General features: G+C 40.6%; 2 protein-coding genes and 1 long non-coding RNA gene across 8 annotated transcripts in view; 2 read left to right on the top strand and 1 right to left on the bottom strand.

Moving 5' to 3' along the window:
- Window positions 1-3,669, top strand: part of LOC124118771 (centromere protein C-like) — an 84,497-nt gene extending 80,828 nt beyond the window's left edge. For all 3 annotated transcript variants that reach the window (XM_046481034.2, XM_046481035.2, XM_046481033.2), the window contains 3 exons: window positions 53-228; window positions 488-578; window positions 1,249-3,669. In XM_046481034.2, the coding sequence (XP_046336990.2) occupies window positions 53-228; window positions 488-578; window positions 1,249-1,331 (350 nt within the window). In that variant the 3' untranslated portion in view covers window positions 1,332-3,669. The remainder of the gene's footprint in view (window positions 1-52; window positions 229-487; window positions 579-1,248) is intronic.
- Window positions 3,540-21,408, bottom strand: part of LOC124118772 (calcyphosin-like protein) — a 28,768-nt gene continuing 10,899 nt past the window's right edge. Inside the window, exons 5-6 of one of the 4 annotated variants that reach the window (XR_007222180.1) lie at window positions 15,251-16,446; window positions 13,931-15,161 (exon numbers count right to left, since the gene is read on the bottom strand). Coding sequence is in view for 3 of the 4 variants with exons in the window: in XM_048399780.1 (XP_048255737.1) it covers window positions 16,339-16,446 (108 nt within the window). In the remaining variant the exon portion in view is untranslated. Of the gene's footprint in view, window positions 5,547-13,930; window positions 16,447-20,188; window positions 21,119-21,408 lie in introns of those variants that run through there. The other 3 variants (XM_046481040.1, XM_048399780.1, XM_046481038.1) reach the window with 3 other exon arrangements.
- Window positions 7,207-20,909, top strand: LOC125382040. Its single transcript, XR_007222181.1, has 2 exons — window positions 7,207-7,423; window positions 17,481-20,909. It is a non-coding gene; the product is annotated as an uncharacterized LOC125382040 (long non-coding RNA).

Raw genomic sequence — 21,408 nt, 5'->3', positions numbered from 1 at the left:
TTGGAAGTAGTATCTTTGTAATGTTCTGACAGGAGGGTTGTATTGTTTCCAGATTGCATTGCTCCAGTTGACAGCTACCTGTATGTGGGCCCAGATGGAGACCCCCCCTGTGAGGGAGACCCCTTCATCATCTGCCATGCCATACAGCAGCCGGCCTTCACCGTTGGGCATCTGCTCATTGCTCCACTGGGGGAAAAGCCCACACAGGTTCTACGAGACAACACACTGGTAAACACTCATTTGGCAGCTCACCTAGCCCCAGACATGTCACGTGAGAACCTCAGAACTGATATTCACACCAATAATAGCACCAATGTCACCAATATATTTGTGTTTTAGCATATATTTTTCCAAGAATCATGAAAAGAAAATATGGTATTTTCAATATTTGCCTTTTCTTGTACTTTCCACTGATTTGTGTTTGAGTACTTTATTGATTCTGTAAATTGTGGCATATCAAAGCAGGAGCTGTTCACTGTTGCTTCAGATCTTCACTATTGTGCATGGCAAGCTGTCTGTGACCATCCACCGGGGCAGTACTGTGCTGGAGGCAGGCGACCAGTTCTTCGTCCCGCGAGGTGAGATCAGTTTGGAGCAACATAATGTTGTCGCTAGTTGAAGTACAAAACTTTACATTAAGCAGAAAACTCACACCATCATTCGTCTTAGGGATTTCATATTGCCATTCGTTCTTTGTAATGTATTGTGAATTCCATCATTTAATAGACTGCCTCCATGGTCTAGTTGATAGAGTGTCTACCTGGAGAGCGGAATGGTCAAAGTAAATAGATTGTAAACAAGGACTGGTCTGCTCAGAATCAGAATACTGTGTCCCTTTTGAAGTGCAGCACGGTATGACAGTCGGCTAGCACTATAAAACCGTCATTATTTCGGACTAGTACATTCATGCATGTCGCCATAAAAGTGTAATAATCTTGAACATGATGTTACACCCATCTCACCTCACCCACACATTATTTAATCATGACATATCATTGTTTAGAATTTAGGGGGTCTTGGGGCCCTTGAGGTTTGCCCATATGGTCTAGGTACCCCAAAACTCTTTATCATGAAGGATGTCACTAGTACCCCTTTCATGCTTAATTTTCAACACTGCATATTTTTACTGAATACATGTATAGGGGACAAAGAAATTTCTAGCAGATTGCCATTTATTCAGTTGTAACGCTTGATTTTATCATGGTCTTTGCAGGAACAGCTACATGTAACGTCAACGTTTTATTCCAGGAAATACCTACAGCCTGAAGAATCTGCGCAATGAGGAAGCTAAATTATCCTTCGTGAACCTGATTGAGGACAGTTCCTCCTAGAAAGACTTGGTGTTTTACTGTACATAACCTGTATATCTGTGAAAAGCTGTGTATCTATCACCTTGTATACTACTGTATAAAGTTGGCCATGTACAGTATTAGCAGCAGTACATACATGCTGTGGAAGCCATGTTCTCTGTATCTATAAATTGGACAGGTTGGGACTTCTCAAAGGCTGACATTTGACAGGGATGCACATGTACAATGTAGGATTTCAGAATGTTGCATGAGTAAATGCTTAACTTGTCTATGAACCAATGTATACAATCATACACCTGAGCCTATGAATGCAGTCCATGTTTGGTAAGTGAGGGGTGATGCAACTGGTATTGGCTGCCTGAAGAGCTACCCCAAGCTGTGCCACGTTGGCAGGTGCTGGGTCTCTGGCGTACACTCTCCACCGGAGAACATCCCACAGATGCTCTATTGGGGACATGTCAGGGGACAGCGGCCAGTCCAAGGTCAGTGTGCTTGCTTGTTTGAGATAATCAGGGCTGGGCATGATGTGGTCTGGCATTGTCATCTTGCAGTTCATACCGGTAGTTTCTGCCGATAATATTGTAGCAAATGGAACGACAGGACACAAAATTTCGTAAAGCAGTTGCTGGCATGTAAGTTGTCTGTTCACAATAGCCTGTTATGTGTGATAGTGCCCCACACCATGACACTACTGCCACCATACCAATTATGGTTAAAAATTGTTCACTGGTACATCTCCAACAACATTTTCTGCCATCTGTGAATAAGAGGCAAAACCTTGTGCTGATGTACAAAATAAAACATTTTGTGGTTGATTCATCTGTCAACATGGTAAATCACCTGTGGCACACAGCCTGTCCCTGTTGTTGCTTAGCCCACCCCAATCTTTGCTGCCTGTGGTAAGCTGTTAGGGTCACACCCTTCACAGAACACCTTGCTTACAGGCTGTGCTTCTAACAGTATATGTGTAAATTCGCCTTTCTGTTATTGTACAGAATTCTCTATTGATAACAAGAGCAGATTTGAATCAATTGCATTATGCAATTAATGTAGTGTCATGATCTTGTTTGGGTGTCTTTTTCTTAGGCCTGCCCTGCCCAGGTATCCTTGCAACCCCACCTGTTTGACGACCCCTCCATCGTACCCATAATTCGCCATTTTGTCTGTTCACACTTTTGCCTCTATGTGCATCAGGGGGCACGGCCGGCCCAGTCGTTGAAGGCGTCGCGATTCGCTGTGCAGAGTTGCGTCCCTTGGGCACGCCAGAAACCTATGATTTTGGGTTCGAATCCCTGTTTGCCCCAATTTTGTTTCTAGGTTTGTCAGCACCATACCCGTGCTTGTGGGTTTCACCGAAGTGGTAAACGTCTGAGACCTGCATCACTTTGGGCTTTCCTCCAAAATTAAGCAGACACTCAATCACTCTGTGTGCATCACATGATGTGAAATGTCACTGGGATTAGATGTTGTGTTCAGATGCAACGCCACAGTATTATAAATGTACACCTCAACGATAGCGTCATTCAAGTCGTTAGTTACCTTATTTTGTGGGGTTGGTATAGTATCTGACATTCGAGCCTTTTACTCTTCTTTTGGCCAACATTTGTCATGTGGAAAGATGTATTTTAGAAAAATTAAGATTTTTTGTGCATTTGTTCCTTGCAATTGGTCATTTAAACATTCTGAAATCTCACTTTAAACATGATTTTGAATGTTGTCATTCTGTCCCACAGGTAATAATACAACATTTGTTACATGGCTTTGGGAAGCATTGTCTCTTTCACTTACATGTTACATGCATCAATGGAGCACTGGTTTTGTTCTCAAGTAAAATATGCATGTCTTTATCTGTGGCAGTGCTTGACACTGACCAAAGTTTCTCATTGCTCTAAAGGACCATCTACTGGTCCTGTTGGATCTCTACTAGAGACAGTGGTGCTTAGAGCTTAGTCTCGATCTATCGCTGATTTCAAAAGTCATACAAACTTAAAATACTTTGTTTGTCCCAGTAATACCAGACCAGCATTTATTTATTTTACTGGTCCTTAAGAAACAATGCTAGACTCGACCAGTCAGTGTTTGTGCTGTAACCCATGGTGTGAAACTGATGAAGGGATCCCATTCTCTTTACTGGAGTAAATGCAGTGTTGTAGGATATGCTGAACGTTCTGGCATGGAAACATTACATGCTATAACAGTGACATCCTCATTATAACAAAGTTACACAAATGTGTTGAATACTTTTATTACACGACATAACCATAATCTGCTTCTCCTACTATATGTCATTAGATATATCATGATGATATATTTCCACTAAGTGATGTGTTGCTGTACAAATTAAACTTTTTTGATAACATTTTGGTGTTTCTCATTGATTATATAGCCATCTCTCTCTTCCCTCCATGAGAGTTAAAGTTAGGAGTTAAACAGTATCAGTAATTGTTTTCAGATATGCAGGTGTAACTGAGTAATACATGGCTATAAATAACATATAAAAAAATGTCTTGATACAGATTAATAAAATGCAATATAATAGGTGATGTGATACGTCACCTTAGAAAAGTTCTAAACTTAGTCGTATTAAACTTCATGGAGTGATGCCCATGATTTAAGAAGAAGGAAGTTACATGTATCTGGTAGCCACATCTAGTGATGGTCTTCAGCAACCCATGCTTGTCTTAAAAAACGACTGTGCTTGTCGTAAGAGGCGACTAACGGGATCGGGTAATCAGGCTCGCGGACTTGGTTGATGCAGGTCATCGTATCCCAGTTGTGTAGATTGACGCTCGTGATGTCAATCACTGGATTGTCTGGTCCAGACTCGATTATATACAGACCGCCGTCATATATATATGCTGGAATATTGCTGAGTTCGGCGTTAAACAAAGAAAAACAAACATCTAGTGATGCCCTTTTCTTAATGCAGTGGGCTTAATTCCCTGCTGGTTGTCATGGGGCATCCCGTGGGCTCACTTGGCATATTTCATCCAAGGGGTACCTCGTTTATTTGTGTTACTGGCAACTGTTCTCTTTATGAATCACTGCTTTTCAACAAAGATCTGTGCAAGTGCATTTAGGGAGTGGGCACTAAGTACTGTCGCACATGAGATTCAAGGCACAATGATGACAGTGTACCACTACACCCTTGATGAAGCAGGTTCAATACAAGCAGCAGCTAATTGTTGTATATTAAGAATATGTACAGGCATTTTCCACACTGGATAACAGACAGCATACAGATAACACAGAGATGTGTGTAAATTATACATTCTGGAAACAAACTAGTATATCTTTGCTTCCCCCTTCCCCTGGGGTTACCTCAATCACTAATTTAATCCCTCAGATTGTAACTGTTTCAGTAAAACAAATTTGACCTTCCCTCCTATAAGGTGCAATGGGTGTTAGTTGAAAACTTGTAATTCTCTATAATTAATAGTGGGCCATGATTTGGACTGTAAAATTATCATCAGAATTACTTTGGGTTTTGAAAGGTTCTTAAGCATCTTTTGTGTACATAGGGGTTAGTGCCCCTTGTGTCAGTTTCATTTTTAGATCCTGTTGATGCTATGACTCCATGGTTTGTGAGATCCTACAAAAATTAGGATTCCCCATGGTGACAGTGTGTGTCACACACAAACAGCTTGGATCTTTGCTCATGCTGTCCACCACTTGTTTGACTGGTGCAGACTTTATTATTTACAGAACGCCATGATATAGCTAGGCTATTGCTGCCTGCAGCATTAAACAACAGCCACAGTATTCTATTGGAAGTGATGAATGTCCTGCCCAAGGCAGGCAAGGACTGTTCCTCACAAGTCTAAACCAAACACAGACTTTAAATAAAAGTTGTACCATCATGAAATGTATAACAATCACAAACACATCAGGATAGCCAACTTTCATCGCATACTAAATAAGTTATATGTATAACAATGTGAGATCCAGTGAGTTTTCTTTTTATGAAACATCCTCATTGAACATCAAGGTTGCTGCTGTAAGAAAGTGAATGTACAGTGCTGCAGTATGACACGATAAGTTCATCCAAATATACACAACAGATAAAGTCTGTACACTTGGGCCTCCACTTGGTAATGTCCACCCCTTGCTTTCCCTCCACAACACGATAGGTTGTTAAAGTTTATACGCTGAGCGCATCATCAGATCAAAGTAGGCTTCGTTGTCGATTGACGCACTCACTCCAGAGTAATAATTATCAAATTCTTCTTTCAGTATCTGAAACAAGCAAAAAAAATGTTTATCTGCTGCTGTTTATTTGCCTGAAAATTGATATTTATTGTTAAGTTTTAAAAAATCAGAGGATGGAACATGGAATCTGAGAATCTCACCATCAGAGGAACTGTCCTACTTTAATCAGTGCCTGTTGATATATTTTGTATCAAAAGATATCCTTCTGAATCATTCCTTACATGATCAAGTTGTTATACAAATATGCACTTCTTTCATTTACAATCCTCTACATGGTTAACTGTTTTGTTACTTGTTCAAAATATATGTGATATATCAAATGATCAAGCCTTTGTTGAATTTACTGGCACATGCCCACATGAGGCTACCACTATAAAGCAACATTATCATGTTCTACTGCTACAGCCGTGGGAAGACAATCTTCCAGTATGAGCATTAGAACCATCTTGGACATTAGATCACTTGGTGAAACTGGGCCATGGCATGGAACGTTGCTTTACACTCTTGATCTCCAAAATCAAAGAGTTCCATATTTTAATGGTTATTTGATCACAATGTTACCATAATGTAATTTAATGTAAAATGATATCCTAACACAGGTTGAGTGTAGAAGAAAAACCAGAGGGGAGGGTTTTTTTTCTTTCTTATACACCAAAAGAAGAACCTGAAACAACATATGAACAATTTTAAGTTTCAAACACTTTCACTGAAATCTCTGGGAGACGGATGTAACATATCTCTTGCTGGCCCACATGTACTTGAAAGAGAAACTTTAAAGCATTGTGGTTTATCAGCGCCTCTGAAGACTAGTGAGTCACTCATTACGCTACATATATGAAGGTTGCAAGATCAATCCACTGAAATTTTAAGAAAGCACTTGTCGTTTGACTTTACATCATTCTGAACATTTCCTCATGTAAATTGTGTTCAAATGCAAAATAAATATCTAGCAAGGGACAGAGAATATCCCTGGGCCAGAGGTTATTCTGGAGAAAGTCCCTCCTGAGATGTTATTCTATGAAACAAAGGCCCTGTAAAAACAATAGGATGACATCACTAGATGTTTATTGCTACAGTTACTCTTACTGTTGTGCAGTCTCTAGATAGGTCAGGTTTAGGGCGGGTGGGCAGGCAGGCTGCTCTCTTATCTGCAGCAACATGAGTGATCACCCACAGACAGGGAAATACTCTACAGAGGTATAAACACATTATTTATGTTTCTGTTACTGTGAAGGTTTTATGGGGAGTCAAGAGGTACAGCTTATTTTCCATGGCTGTATTTTCTATATCTTCATGACAACCCCAAGCATGAGGAGGCAGCACAAGGTTCATCTGTAGATGGTGTCGGAGAACAGGCTGTCAGTTACATTGGACATGTAGACTTGGGGACATAATTTAGCATTTTCAAATCATGAATAGTGGGTTTGTCTTTATGACCCTTATTGCAGGTGTTGTATTCCTCCAGACACACACTAGTGCAGCTTAGGAGGAAGCTGAAGCAGGTGTTGACAGTGGCTGGTGAGATTTATAGGGCAGTATGTGGACATTCTCAACAAGATTCATGCAGCATAAAACTGCCATCAGGTTTATTGGACTATACGTCATTGCTGTTTCCAACCACCAGGCCATTTCTTTTTTTTTAAATGACCCCACCAGGTAAATGACTGCAGTCGTGTTTTCCGTCTGCTGACTTGTCCCTGTAATTTTTGAAGTGGCAATAAGAGCCTTAGACATGAGTGAAAATTTGTCAGTGTGAGGGCATCTGGTGCCAAGACCGACAAGAGAATGAAGTATACTTGCAGGTATGTGCAAAATACATCACAGACCTACATCTTGAGCAAGACAGCAAGACATGGTCAACAGCGGATCCAGGCACTGACGTTCTCTGCATTTCCAGGACATATGTAAGATGGGATTTTCTATGTACTTGATGTAGTTTATTTCAAGCTGTTATGCAATAAGGATTTCACTATGGACATGCTAGAAGGTATGTCAGAAATAATTGAATCCCAACTCTTGCAATGTTTGTTAAGTTGGTTACATCTAGTGTATTTATCACGTGGACAGTGAGATAACAGCCAACAGCAGTATCACATTAATTCACAATGGTAAGTACTTGAAACAGTTAATTAACACAAGATAACACTGAGGCACATAAAGTGTTTAAGCTCTCTGCATGGACTTGGATAGCCCGTGGATTTAGCTTCCAAGACAGTTTGTTCTTTCTGCCCACTGACCATTTGAGATGTGGTCAATATCCCGTGAAGTCAAGTATGTCTAAAAGGAAGGTAATGATCTTGTTTGTCCTTGCATTTAAGGTCATTATTTTTGTAAAAACCAGTGCGGTTTCTGCTAATGTGCATGTTTGGTGCAAAGAGAATGTATGTATGTGCAGAGTGGAACCAGCAACATCATCAATGAAACACCTCTAGGATCAACACAAAACTAGACACAATATGACACAAGGCCAGGCTGGCACTCTGCAGCTGGGTGATACACTCACTAAAACAAGTAACAAGAATTAGTGCTGGAAGCTCTGGCCTGATAACGACTCCACTGGCGAACACTGAAAGCAATGTGGCAAAATTAAAAACATTAAAATTTGGATATGTATAATTCCTTTGAATAACCTGTTTTGACTGTCAATCGCGTTATAACATGTCTAATAGTTGTGAGGAAAACCCTATCCTTTGCAGGAAATACAACTGCATATGCACAAGGAGATTAAACCTCTTTCCCAACCTTTGTGTCCAGATGTAAACATCAAATATTATTTTATCACATCTGATCACTTTTGCATTTTGTTATTTCACACTGGAACTTTTTTAGATCATCTTATACACAAGTACAAACAAGCTGACAGCAGATTGACAATTTAAGGGAGTATAATAATGAAGATTGATCTTGTAGGTAGATAGTTTTAGAGACATATTGTGGGAGATGGACCTTCCTCCATCGCCGGCCGGCTGTGCACAGGTTGCAGCACCCAAGATGTCAAGCATGCAAGAAGAGTTCATACTCCTCGAGACACATGGGTGACAAGTTGGTGTCACAAGGGGATGCCGTCTCCCCCAGAGAGGTAGGATCTTGTTGCCCTTCCCACATCTTTTATTATCAAAGAAGCACATGTACCTTTCTGGTCTTGGGACCACCAATATTTCTCCAAGCCTGTCGGGATAGGGTTATCTCTAGGGTTGAAAGAAATCTCAGAGCCCCCAAAGTTCCCTTAACATAAATGCTTTCTCATCAGTGTCCAAACTAATTGATCAATGTCTAGAATCTATCTGTAACTCAAGAGATTTTACAGCTCAAAAACTCCAATTTCTCAGCAAGAGGAAAGATCTTAATCAAGATATACACAAACCATACACAAGTCAAGCTGAGTCAGGCTATAGCCACGACTATAGAAGGGTAATCTGTACTCCATTAAAGAAGAGATGGCCTGGTCTACTGCCCAGAGATTCCATAACTCAACCATCAACCTGGCGGCCAGGATACAGAGGCCACCTTCTGACCATCAAGGGCAGCAAGATCCTCCCAAGAAAAGACATGACCTCTGGGCAGGATTCTTTTCATGTCCCAGTCTGGAATGAAAGATCTTTACGCTCCTAGACCAGCTATGTCAAGAATGAGCAGTCATTCCAACAGCATGGCAGAAATAGATGAAGAGCCAGAGGTGCATCCAGAGGTTTCTACTGACGCTCAGCTGTCAACTACATTAGTGGCTACTATGTCATAAGGTGATGCTAGGCCTACCTCTCATATTTCCACCCCTCTGTATCACCTCCACATGGATGTGTCAGGCGAGAAATGGGGAGCTCACATGGACAACGCCACGATACAGGGGAAATGGTCTACCCAAGACATGAAGTGCACATCAACTGTCTGGAAGTGAGAGCGATTTATGAAGCTATCCAAGTTGTCCAGGCACAGCTCTCCACACCAACAAGGGAAAGATGCAGAGCTCATGACATCCGAATTCTAGCTACAAGTGAAAGTATCGCACAAATGGTGGCAAGCTGCCAAAGGGAATCCCACAATACGTTTTCTTACTTCTACTTGCATGAGTTCAGACTGATCTTAAGGGACTATGTTCACAGAGAACTGTTATGGTGGCCCAGGTGGTGCCCATTTTCTTCCTGGGAAATTGGTAGGTGGGGGGATGAGCATAACACTAATAAACATGGCAATTACAGATCGAAGACCTCAGTACTGGTATAACATGAAATATAAGTTAAGTACAAGTGTATCATCAGTAGGAAATGTCATATAAAACCTAGAAGGTGGTAATGGCTACTTTTATGTCAGCTTAAATGTGCAATATGTAATATCGTCCGTAAGTGATGCCATAGAAGACCTCAGAACCAGAAGTGACATCAGAAAGTGATGTCAGAACTGGAAGTGACGGTCATAGAATTAGTAATATATCTGCATCTAGTTGACGAGGTTAGGGTTTGAAAGAAGTAACATTTTCCCGCATGTGTAGTTGCATTTCCTGTGAAGGTCAGGGTTATGATGTAATAGAGGCAGAATTATAAGAATTATACATCATAATATGGCCACACTTTTTTTCCATTGCTTTCCGGATCCAAGGACACTAAATTTTGCTGTAATGGATTTTTTTGTCAGAATGTTCTCTTTTTTCAATCCTGCTGATAAGCTGATAGCATATTGTACCAAAAAGGACCCACTGAAGTTGACATGTATGAAACATTGGAGTCACAACAGAGTTTGTTGTTCCTGAAATTTCTAGGATGCATAGATGGACAACAGTGTGTGTTGTAGGCTCTCCACCCACATTAAACCTTTTATTTTTTTATACCAGCCGACCTGTAGTGGTGTAGAAAACTAAAAAATCAGACTGCCTTTTTGTGCCTCACCTACCAACAGGTATCTTCCTGCAAAAAACATGTAAAGCAAGTAAAAAAAAGTGTTGCCTAACTATTGTTTGATATCTGCTAAAATCAAGTAATTGAAATATTTTGTCTTTGATATACAAAAGAATGCATGTTGTCATTCTTCCTACTTTCATTTTCATCAGTGTTGTATAGTGTCAGTCTTTCTACTTATACACAATCTGTGTATGTTGGCAGGAACAACATGGAAACTAGGTACAGTAAACTACGGTTATAACAAACTCAACGGGACCACTACTATTAGTTTGTATAACCATAGTTATAAGCATATATACAGCAAATGGCCGGGACCTAAACTTAAGTTCATTATAAGTGTGTTCGCAGGGTATGAAACTCCCCAAAATTTCAGCCAGACCACAGGACTGGCTAGCTGAAATACTTGCCAGCCCTGACCAAAACCTGCCTGCCCACTATAATCATATGTTTCTCAGGATAAGCTAACGGGGTTTCTTTTTGGTTACATTTTATCATTCATCTTTACATGTGAATTAATGCTTATCATTGGGAAATATTTAGAATATTTTCACATATGAAATATAACCTGACCGTCGTGCAGGGGGATTTGAAAATCTGGCAGCCCGAGTTGAAATCAACCCGTCTCGGACGGTCGGGCAGGCAGGTATTTCGAACACTGGTGTTCGTTATAAATGTAGTTTACTGTATATCTTTCATTTCAAACCAACAAAGTTACTAGTACACATCAATGTTCAAAGAATAATGACATCTCAGCATTCAGAATATTCTCTATTGTTTCTCCAACAATGAAGGTGACCAAGCTACTGAAGTTACATTTTCCACATAAGACTGAAGCTGTTGTGAAACATACGTCACTGTATGCAGGCATAAGGCTGTTGGGAACCAGATATGGCATAGTAGCAGTGTCAAAGGCTCGATTACAGGATATTACCAGTTACAAAGAACACAATTTGTGTTCATCAGAAGTTCAGAATGGTAGGGAGTGTTTCTGCTACTGAAAACCGATCTAGGTCCCCGACCCCCTGATGGCCCTATCTGCCACAGCTCCACCTACCTTGAAGTCCTTCTGTAACAGGAGATAAGTCAGTGTCTTATGCTCACTTCACTGTCAGTCAAATATAGCATTCAAGGTGATGTACATCAAACAGTAACAACAATACAATGATGAATGTTTTCATGTACGCTGTAAGCAAAACATGACATTTTTCATTCTTTGCAACACCAGGCAAAATTCTCGAAACATTTTGCTTAACTGATTTTGCAGAGGACTAAACAAACATCTATGGTGAACTTAACTGTTCAAACACCTACAAGTTTCTGATCGGTTGTTTGTGAGAGTTACCACAAGATTTTTGCTACTGATTAAAGTGTCTGAAACTTGAAAAGAAATTTCACCAAATTTACTACTTCAGCTACATTTACCACTAGACAGACAAAACACCAAACATTCCTGCCGTCTAGTTGCTTGTTGATTGCCATCAGCCATGGCCAGCAAATGCTCAGAAACTACTGGTCAGATAACGGTCCCTGCATGCTTGTGTCTGCAGTGCTTCATAGCCTGACTCCTGATGCATGCATTCAAAATAATGGACAGTTACACAGACATAACTATAATTTATGATACACTTTTAGAAAAGCATTATATTGTCTAACAGTTTTCTCAAAAATAAACCAGAACTATTTGTAGTATGTAGTTCCACTGTGAGTCCCCAATGAATGGTGCACACGGAATGTGTTCTCAGCTGCCCATGCAGGTCCGCCAAGCCCCGGCAGTCTTCAAAGTACGTGACACAGAGCTGTGTATCATGGGACCTGAACAAGTATTGTGTCCGTCACTTGCATATTTTGTGACAATGCTGACAGAAATATTATCAGAATCCTTGAATATTTTTCACATGTATTTGTACACAAACAAATAACAAATAATTGGTTTATTAGGACTTATACATCGCTATTATATTGTTAACATAATGTAACACAACACATCAGACAAATCATGTTGAGGTATACAAAACAGCTGACAATCCTTTTGTGAGATTTTTTTAAAATAAGTAGCATTTAATTCACTAATTTGGGGCTAACAAATGCACATTGTCTTCCAAATTATGTACAATAATGTTGTAACGTGCATCTCCCCCTTTTTGCAAAAGAACTTTATCTGTGCTTCCAAAGAATATATGATTACCTGAAAAAATATCATAACTTTGCTATAAACAAATCAGGGCAAAGCTTTCAGGAAAGAAAAATTTGAATGTTTCCACAGCCGTCACAGCATGGTCAAGGGCAGACTGGGCAGTGTGTACTGTTGGCATGCACTGTTGTCTACCACACTGACCACTGTCAGATAGGTCAGTTGGTGCATGGCTGATTGAATTCTGTGACAGACGAGAACTGGAATAATGCCTGAGAAACATGTTGTTAAGGAATCTACAAGATGATTTATCCACCGACAAGCTTGCCCTGACAACTCTATGTACACCTGACTAGCTTGCCCTGACAACGCTGACTAGCTTGCCCTGACAACGCTGACTAGCTTGCCCTGACAACTCTATGTACACCTGACTAGCTTGCCCTGACAACTCTATGTACACCGCTGACTAGCTTGCCCTGACAACGCTGACTAGCTTGCCCTGACAACTCTATGTACACCTGACTAGCTTGCCCTGACAACTCCATGAACACCGCTGACTAGCTTGCCCTGACAACGCTATGTACACCTGACCAGCTTGCCCTGACAACGCTGTGTACATCACTGACTAGCTTGCCCTGACAACTATGTAAACCACTGACTAGCTTGCCCTGACAACTCTATGTACGCCACTGACTAGCTTGCCCTGACAACGCTATGTACACCACTGACTAGCTACTATTTAAACTTAGTGCTAAACTGATACAAGTTGAGACTTGTATCATACAATTTACATCAGGGTTCACATATAAGATAGAACAACTTATTTGATGCAACCAAACTGAAGTAGCAAATATTACTAATGTGCTGGAGTGTTTAGTCCCACAAAAATCTACAGTAGTTGTTATGGCTCAGGAATCCTTGTTTCGACTGTTTAGGAACACACTAACAGGCAGACAACTGTGTACTAGCTAATGCCAAGTGTCTTTAACCAACATCAAGGGGTATTTTCAAGCTGACAATGCCTTGAACTTGGAAAAGTGACGAAATATAATATCACCATTTGAACGTGTGTGTTTTGTGTATAATGCTGCACAGAACAATATTTCAGCTATATGACGTCAACCTGTACATCAGAGTATGATGACACAACATCAACTAAGGCACCAAACAGACCACCCTATCTGTTTAGCTGTCTCTTACGACCAGTATAGGCTGCTTGGGACAACTTCTAACCTGGGTGACGATGTCAGTTTATCATAGGTCTCTAGTCTATCAGTGAAATAAATCCCATATCTCACGGGTAATGGTATAATAAATAATCATGATATGATTGTATTTTTCTACAAGTGAGGAGGGTCACACGACCAACAAACACAACTAGGCACACATAGAACTCAGGTCTTTAATACAGTGTGACTTGTCAAGCAGTTTATTTTATGGATAACAGAGTATGATTCATATGATGCAATAAAAATTACCATTATATGTTAGACCTAAGTATAAAACATTCTAGATATACCGGGCTCAAAACTTCAGATATTCCCACATCATGGCCTTGTCTCCAGATCCCCAGTTCTCCAAGCTTGTCATGAGACCCAGATGGTATAGGTCCTGTGTAGTTCAAATGTGGGACCTGTCAAGGCCTTGACTCCAGATCCCCAGTTCTCCAAGCTTGTCATGAGACCCAGATGGTATAGGTCCTGTGTAGTTCAAATGTGGGACCTGTCAAGGCCTTGTCTCCAGATCCCCAGTTCTCCAAGCTTGTCATGAGACCCAGATGGTATAGGTCATGTGTAGTTCAAGTGTGGGACCTGTCATGGCCTTGTCTCCTGAGGGCAGATCCCCAGTTCTCCAAGCTTGTCATGAGACCCAGATGGTATAGGTCCTGTGTAGTTCAAATGTGGGACCTGTCATGGCCTTGTCTCCAGATCCCCAGTTCTCCAAGCTTGTCATGAGACCCAGATGGTATAGGTCCTGTGTAGTTCAAATGTGGGACCTGTCATGGCCTTGTCTCCAGATCCCCAGTTCTCCAAGCTTGTCATGAGACCAAGATGGTATAGGTCCTGTGTAGTTCAAATGTGGGACCTGTCATGGCCTTGTCTCCAGATCCCCAGTTCTCCAAGCTTGTCATGAGACTTACATGGTATAGGTCCTGTGTAGTTCAAGTGTGGGACCTGTCAAGGCCTTGTCTCCAGATCCCCAGTTCTCCAAGCTTGTCATGAGACTTACATGGTATAGGTCCTGTGTAGTTCAAGTGTGTGACCTGTCAAGGCCTTGTCTCCAGATCCCCAGTTCTCCAAGCTTGTTATGAGACTTACATGGTATAGGTCCTGTGTAGTTCAAGTGTGGGACCTGTCATGGCCTTGTCTCCAGATCCCCAGTTCTCCAAGCTTGTCATGAGACTTACATGGTATAGGTCCTGTGTAGTTCAAATGTGGGACCTGTCATGGCCTTGTCTCCAGATCCCCAGTTCTCCAAGCTTGTCATGAGACTTACATGGTATAGGTCCTGTGTAGTTCAAGTGTGGGACCTGTCATGGCCTTGTCTCCAGATCCCCAGTTCTCCAAGCTTGTCATGAGACTTACATGGTATAGGTCCTGTGTAGTTCAAGTGTGGGACCTGTCATGGCCTTGTCTCCAGATCCCCAGTTCTCCAAGCTTGTCATGAGACTTACATGGTATAGGTCCTGTGTAGTTCAAGTGTGGGACCTGTCATGGCTTGTTTTTTATTCAGTCTGGCTTGTCAACACCAATTTAACAAACCTGGAATATTTTTGGGGTGGCAGCTTAAAATAACATTCGCTCAGTGTTACTGAGTCTGAAGCAGACCAATCAGTGGTTGAAAGTATGGGCAGCAAACGTCAGCCTTCAAGGAAGACCTCCATAGAAGTCTATGGTATAATAAGTGTTATAGAAAGCCACTATATAAACATGATCAAATAAAAAGAGGCTATCTATATTCCACTGATAGTGATATGTGTAAACATTCAGTCAAAATATATGAGGGAAGACAGAATTAAGAGAAACTATGTGTTATACTTCTGTAAAAATTCATGAATAGTATGGAGGTTTACTCTTACATTTATGTTATGGGTGATGTTGGGGTGCATATGGTTGACCAGGTGTGCATCAGGACATCATGTCATGAATACTGATAGGGATAACCAAGGTTTTATTCCTAAAGCAAATACAAATTTCAATTCAAAATAGTCATATTTAAAATCCTAAAATGTCAACCAGTAGTCAAGTGGTAGTTTAAATTAATGTTTCAAGAGGGTTTTTCAGAAGCGTTACTTTAAAAAAGCAAAAGTGCATTTTCTTCTACTTCATTAATATCTAAAATTTGGACAAGAAGCCAGCTGTGATAAAGTGTAAAAAAATCATCATTACTTGTTCTATATGACTGTTCCTGGACCCTGCCAAGAACATCTTTAAAACGTAATAAAACTGGTCAGGCCACAATATCCATTACATGCATAAGTGGAAGTAAGAGAAGGCACACTGGCGCTGTGGAACACATGCAGACACTGGACAGGTGGTTGTCAGCGCTGTTGCCTCATTGCCAGATACTAAGAAGCAATCATAACTTGGCAAGAACACAAGTTTTAAAACATCATAATGCTGTTCAATCTCACAACATTTGTGATGGAATACAGGGCAGGTATGTAACAATTTCCACTGAAGGACTGGAGTCAGGTAACTGTCACTAGCTCCCAATACCTGGGTTACAAATAATTCGGGACACAATTGTTGTTTGAGGTCTTGTGAGAGCTACCATGAAGGTGAAGGTCATCTGACTATGTTGTCAGTTTCCAAGCTTGCCTCATCATCAGATCAAAGTACACATCACTGTCAATAGACGCACTGACACCAGCGTAGTAGTTGTCAAACTCCTCACAGGTAATCTGAAACAGAGGAACATGGTGACAGTGACTACCACGCCTGGGCTCCATCACACTGCTCACACCACTTTGATTGGAGGCTACACTTTTGTTTTGTTGATCAGTTAATTATGATAGTAAATGGTCCCGGGCATCCTCTAGATCTCCAGGGCTAACATTTTGATAACCCAACACTAACCCCAGGATCAATTCTCGTGGTTCTCGTGATCTCAAATTTCTCGCCCTTGATTATTATTAACATTTTACTGACCAATCAAACGTCAAGATAAGGAAATGGGCAAGGGAGGACTTTGCCACCACCAGTTTAATGGACATGAAGACAACCTTTGGATCAAACAGGTTTTTTTCTGATGCTTTCTTTTGCGAGTCAATGTAGAATTTCTAGCAAATTCTATCTCAATAAATGGGACTGGCCTCCATGTTGTATATATCACAAACCCAGCATTGAGGCTTGTTTGTAACACGCATCCTGATTGGTCCCTTAGACTGAGCGGCGTAGCAAATCAAACTGACTAATGAAAATTAAGGCCAGGTAATTTGAAATCGCGAGAACCATGTGAATGAATCCAGGGTTAATGTATGTTTACCGAAATGCTAGCCCTACAGATATGGAGGATGCTTCTCCAGCTAATTCTACCAATATGTCGTTGGGGCAAAAAAGTGGTAAAAAGTGTTCAAATGAATCTCCCATAAGCCCTCCAACCAATGCAGTGTGGGCAACCTTTGTAACAAATTCTTGATATTAGTATTTAAAAAACCCAGGTGAGGTGTAGATGGAATGAAAACAGTCAAGCCATGCAAGTTATATATATTACATTCATGTTATAAGTTACATACATGCATAACAAAAACTGACCTCAGTACACTAGGACAAATCATAAAGTTATGACAGGAAAAGAGAAATATGGTTGTTATTAAATATAGTACAAATGTGTCCAAAATGAATACATCAAAGGTATTTGTGACATTGAATCTTCTATACGTAGCATTTTGTCTGTGTTCATCTAAACTGAAGTATTACCTTGTGTTTGTTCCAGTGGCGGAAAGTCAGACAGAAAGAACCATGCAGAGATCATGCAGGTGATGACATCACAGCCGACGTGTTGCCATCCAACAGCAACACATCACATTGTCGAACTCTCTCTCTCTCTCTCACACACACACACAGAGACGAGACACAGAGACGAGACACACTCACTCACTACACTCACTCACACACTCAAGACACTCACTTGCTCATTCAATCGCATGCATGCATTCCACAACATGGCTGCTACACAGATCTAGTTGAAGAAGTACATAATATTAACATAACAGAAAAAACATGCTTTAAGGGTTAAGGAATCTTTTTCCTTTAATATTTCACCTTACACCTAGTCCCACTCAATCCAATTTTCACCCACAGATGCCACACATCACATCTCAGAGGTCAATGAAACTGCTGGTCTACTGACCTGTGGCCTGCAGAAATTGCAGAGGGACAGATACTATCTAAAGTCAGTGACATACTGTACATAATCGGCAAGCTAAACAACATTTATGTGACATTAAGAAAACAAACTGCATGCCAGGAAGACTGATTTATTTATTTCTGTTGTGCTCTTGCTGTGTGTGTTAGGTCAGCTCTATTCACCATCAGCTAGCCGTGCTGACCAGTGGAGTGGTTTTCGTGACATCTTCCCCCTCCATCTTCTGCTGTGTGACACCCATGATGAACGGCCCCAGGACTCTATGGAGGGGTATTCCAGTGTCTCCACTGCACTGACAGTGGACGATGACATGTATTTTCATTACACCAAGTAAGCCATAAATATTCCCGGATATTACCCTTTGAGAAACACAATGTAACTCCTTTTCTTGCTATGTCAGGTCAAACAGTAATATAAAGCATTTAACCGTAGGATCACCATATTATTTCAATGGAAACTGATTTGTGATAGAAGTTTAGTATTCCATTGTAACTTGACATCAGTCTTTCATGGTATTCTTGCTCAGCAATGAAGTAAAGTTCTAATGACTGGAGATGATGTACAACCCACGTCCCTGCAGCCTTCTTCCCCCAGACAGCACCATCCTGACTGCTGTGACTGCTGCGTACCTTCAACACTACATATTTCATACATCAGGAGCACTGGAGGACTTATTGTCATGTATTGTCAAGTATTGTCAAGTTTTAGTGCTGGTCCCCCAAAAGTCCCCACATTGCTCCTACCTTGTACCAGTGTATGAGATTTCCCCAAATTTCAGTCAGACAACCGGACTGGCAACTTTGTGAAGTTACCAGACCAGATAAAATGTTGCCAGTCCAGAATGTTTTAGACTAACGAACAAAAGTAACAAAAGGGTAAACATAAGAACAGGACTGTTTAATGTTCGTTCTCGGAAAAGAACAATCAACTGATGGATTGTCATCTTAGTAACTATAACTCCCAACCATCGGGTGTGCAACTTTTTCAAAACTTAGTCCTTCAGCAAAATAGACCATCTCAATCACTGGTCATGTGGGTACTTTAAACATGGCTAGTACACCGATGTTCTACAGCTCCTATATTAGCTCATTTGAAATCCCCGCTGGTAGTGTCAACATAATGCATACTCATTCTGCAATGTGGATTCACCAGTGAACATGACAAACGTACACTCAATTGTTTGCAAACCTTCAGTGCACCAGTAACCATGAACACTGTGGGGATTCCGGGGTAGACGAGGTCCCCAGCAACCTATGCTGGTCATAAGGGGCGACTGAATGGATCAGACTTGGTTGATTGCTTGGATTGTTTCTGATAATATCAATCACTGGATTGTCTGGCGCAGACTCAATTATTTGCAGGCCGTAGACATACAGCTGGAATATTGCTGAGTGCAATGTTAACCAACATGGTAGAAACACCTAATGTTATAGAATACCAATATCAGTCCCACAGATGCACAAAGACACTTGTATTGGAACAAATCCTTGCAGTAGAGTGGAAATTATGTAAATCATAGCACCAGTTAATTAATACTTTGTGCCTTTTGGCATGTGAAAAGTTTAATAATATTATTCTTATTGCTTGCAAGGAATGCTGACTGACTCACATGGTAGTGTCACACTGCACATGATTAAACTATGTAGAATGGTAGTTCCTGTCTACATGTAATATTATACAGCAATATTTTGTTGGATTATGTATTTCCATGGAAAAGCAAATTATTCTAACAATTTTTTCTAACATCATCATCAACAATTATGACAAATGGCCATGGACTCATCAAAGTTGGATAAAATGAAGTATCAGTAATAAAAGAGGAGTGAGTCACTTTTACGTTATAAATTGTCTGATGTTTAAAAGTGTGTACCTCTCGGGAGCCAATGTTTGAATATTTGGAAGTGTTCTCAGTGAGCAGGTACACTATGTGGAAACATATAACACTATGTAATTTGGGGATGTTTTCATCAAAGGTGACTGGCTATCCTACACAAATTGGGTCATGGATTATATACATTCATCTGGGATGTGCATATCTACTTAGGACGCTCCCTGCCACTTCCAGAACTCTGTATGCATACTTGAACAGTCAGGGTGGGGGTGGGGGTTGTGTGGTGGCTGGCTCTGTGGTCTGTAAGAGACACTATCTTCTAGGTTTCTCCATAATTAGATAAAGGGGAAATGTAACCATCAAATGACAATGTGTTCGATATGTCTAGTTCCCACAACCTTTTACCCACAAGAATTCATAGCCACACAGAAAAAGAACACCAATGTGTATTTTACTGTTTATTTTTAAGAATAAATATATACTATCAAACAGTATGGGTGTTTGATACAGTTAATTAATACATCTGTGGTAATATCAAAAGATACCCTTATAAAAACTTGCCACCACAATGCTGGATTGTGAAGACTAAAACAAGATGTAAACTAGGGACATTACACCACACAATGATGTATCTATATACAACATACGCTACAACATCCTTCCTCCCGCATCCAGGCAGGGGGAGCAACACAACTAGATACGTAAAACCAAAAGTAACCCTGGTACCAACAAAGGTCATATACTTGCATTGCATATTCACTTTCAGATAAAAGTGTTAAAAAGATAAACTCCTTTAGGTTAGACTTCATTCTGCATGTGTTCCATGTTGGCTGTACATGGTTTTCAACTGACATCCTACAGGCCTGACTAAGCCGACAGTGGTGGTGCTTGCTGGGCCAGACAGTGGGACAGTGGAGGCAGTGGTTGGGGAAGCAGTGAAGAGGAAGACAGACAGAGAGGAAGACATTTACATTTACAGCAAATCACACCACAGATATCTACACATTACATATGCAGCTATTTTACAGCAATATGTAAATCTACACAGGATATTATCTTAAATGTACAAATCTTTTGGAAGATGATTCCAAATATATTATTTACCCCGGGAAATAAGTCAGTATATACTGACGCACACTACTGTCACATTTTGAGCAAGATAAATTCCAAGCTAACAAAAATTCTACAAAAGATTTCCATGTAATTGACAACACAACAGATAGGTAATGGAGGAGAGAGATGCATGCTGGGATGGCAGTGAAATGTCAGGGTTCTATATTTTCCAGGCTTGTCGCATCATCAGGTCAAAGTAGGCGTCACTGTCCACAGACGCGCTCACACCACAGTAGTAATTCTGAAACTCCTCGGCTTCAATCTGAAACAAGCAGTGTGGGTGAAGGCAGGTGCTGACAGTGCAGACAGATGTTGAATGGAGACAACTGCTTCCTTTGTTGTACACAGATCACAGAGAAGTCAATACAACTTTCCAAGCCAAATGTCTCAGTTAACACAAGCTTTTGGCTATGATTAGGAAAGTGTTCATAGAATTTTATAATCAGAATTTCTTTCAGTTTTCATGCATGCCATGAGATCATGTGAAACAACTTGGAAATATTCAAAAGAAAAGATACATCTGAAAAGAATATCATGCAAAACTACTATATC

The sequence above is a fragment of the Haliotis rufescens genome, unplaced genomic scaffold, assembly GCF_023055435.1.
Source record: "Haliotis rufescens isolate VD_foot unplaced genomic scaffold, xgHalRufe1.0.p SCAF_2, whole genome shotgun sequence".
Lineage (NCBI taxonomy): Eukaryota > Metazoa > Mollusca > Gastropoda > Lepetellida > Haliotidae > Haliotis > Haliotis rufescens.
The sequence above is the reverse complement of the archived record's forward strand: the minus strand, read 5'-3'. Positions and strand labels throughout refer to the sequence as shown.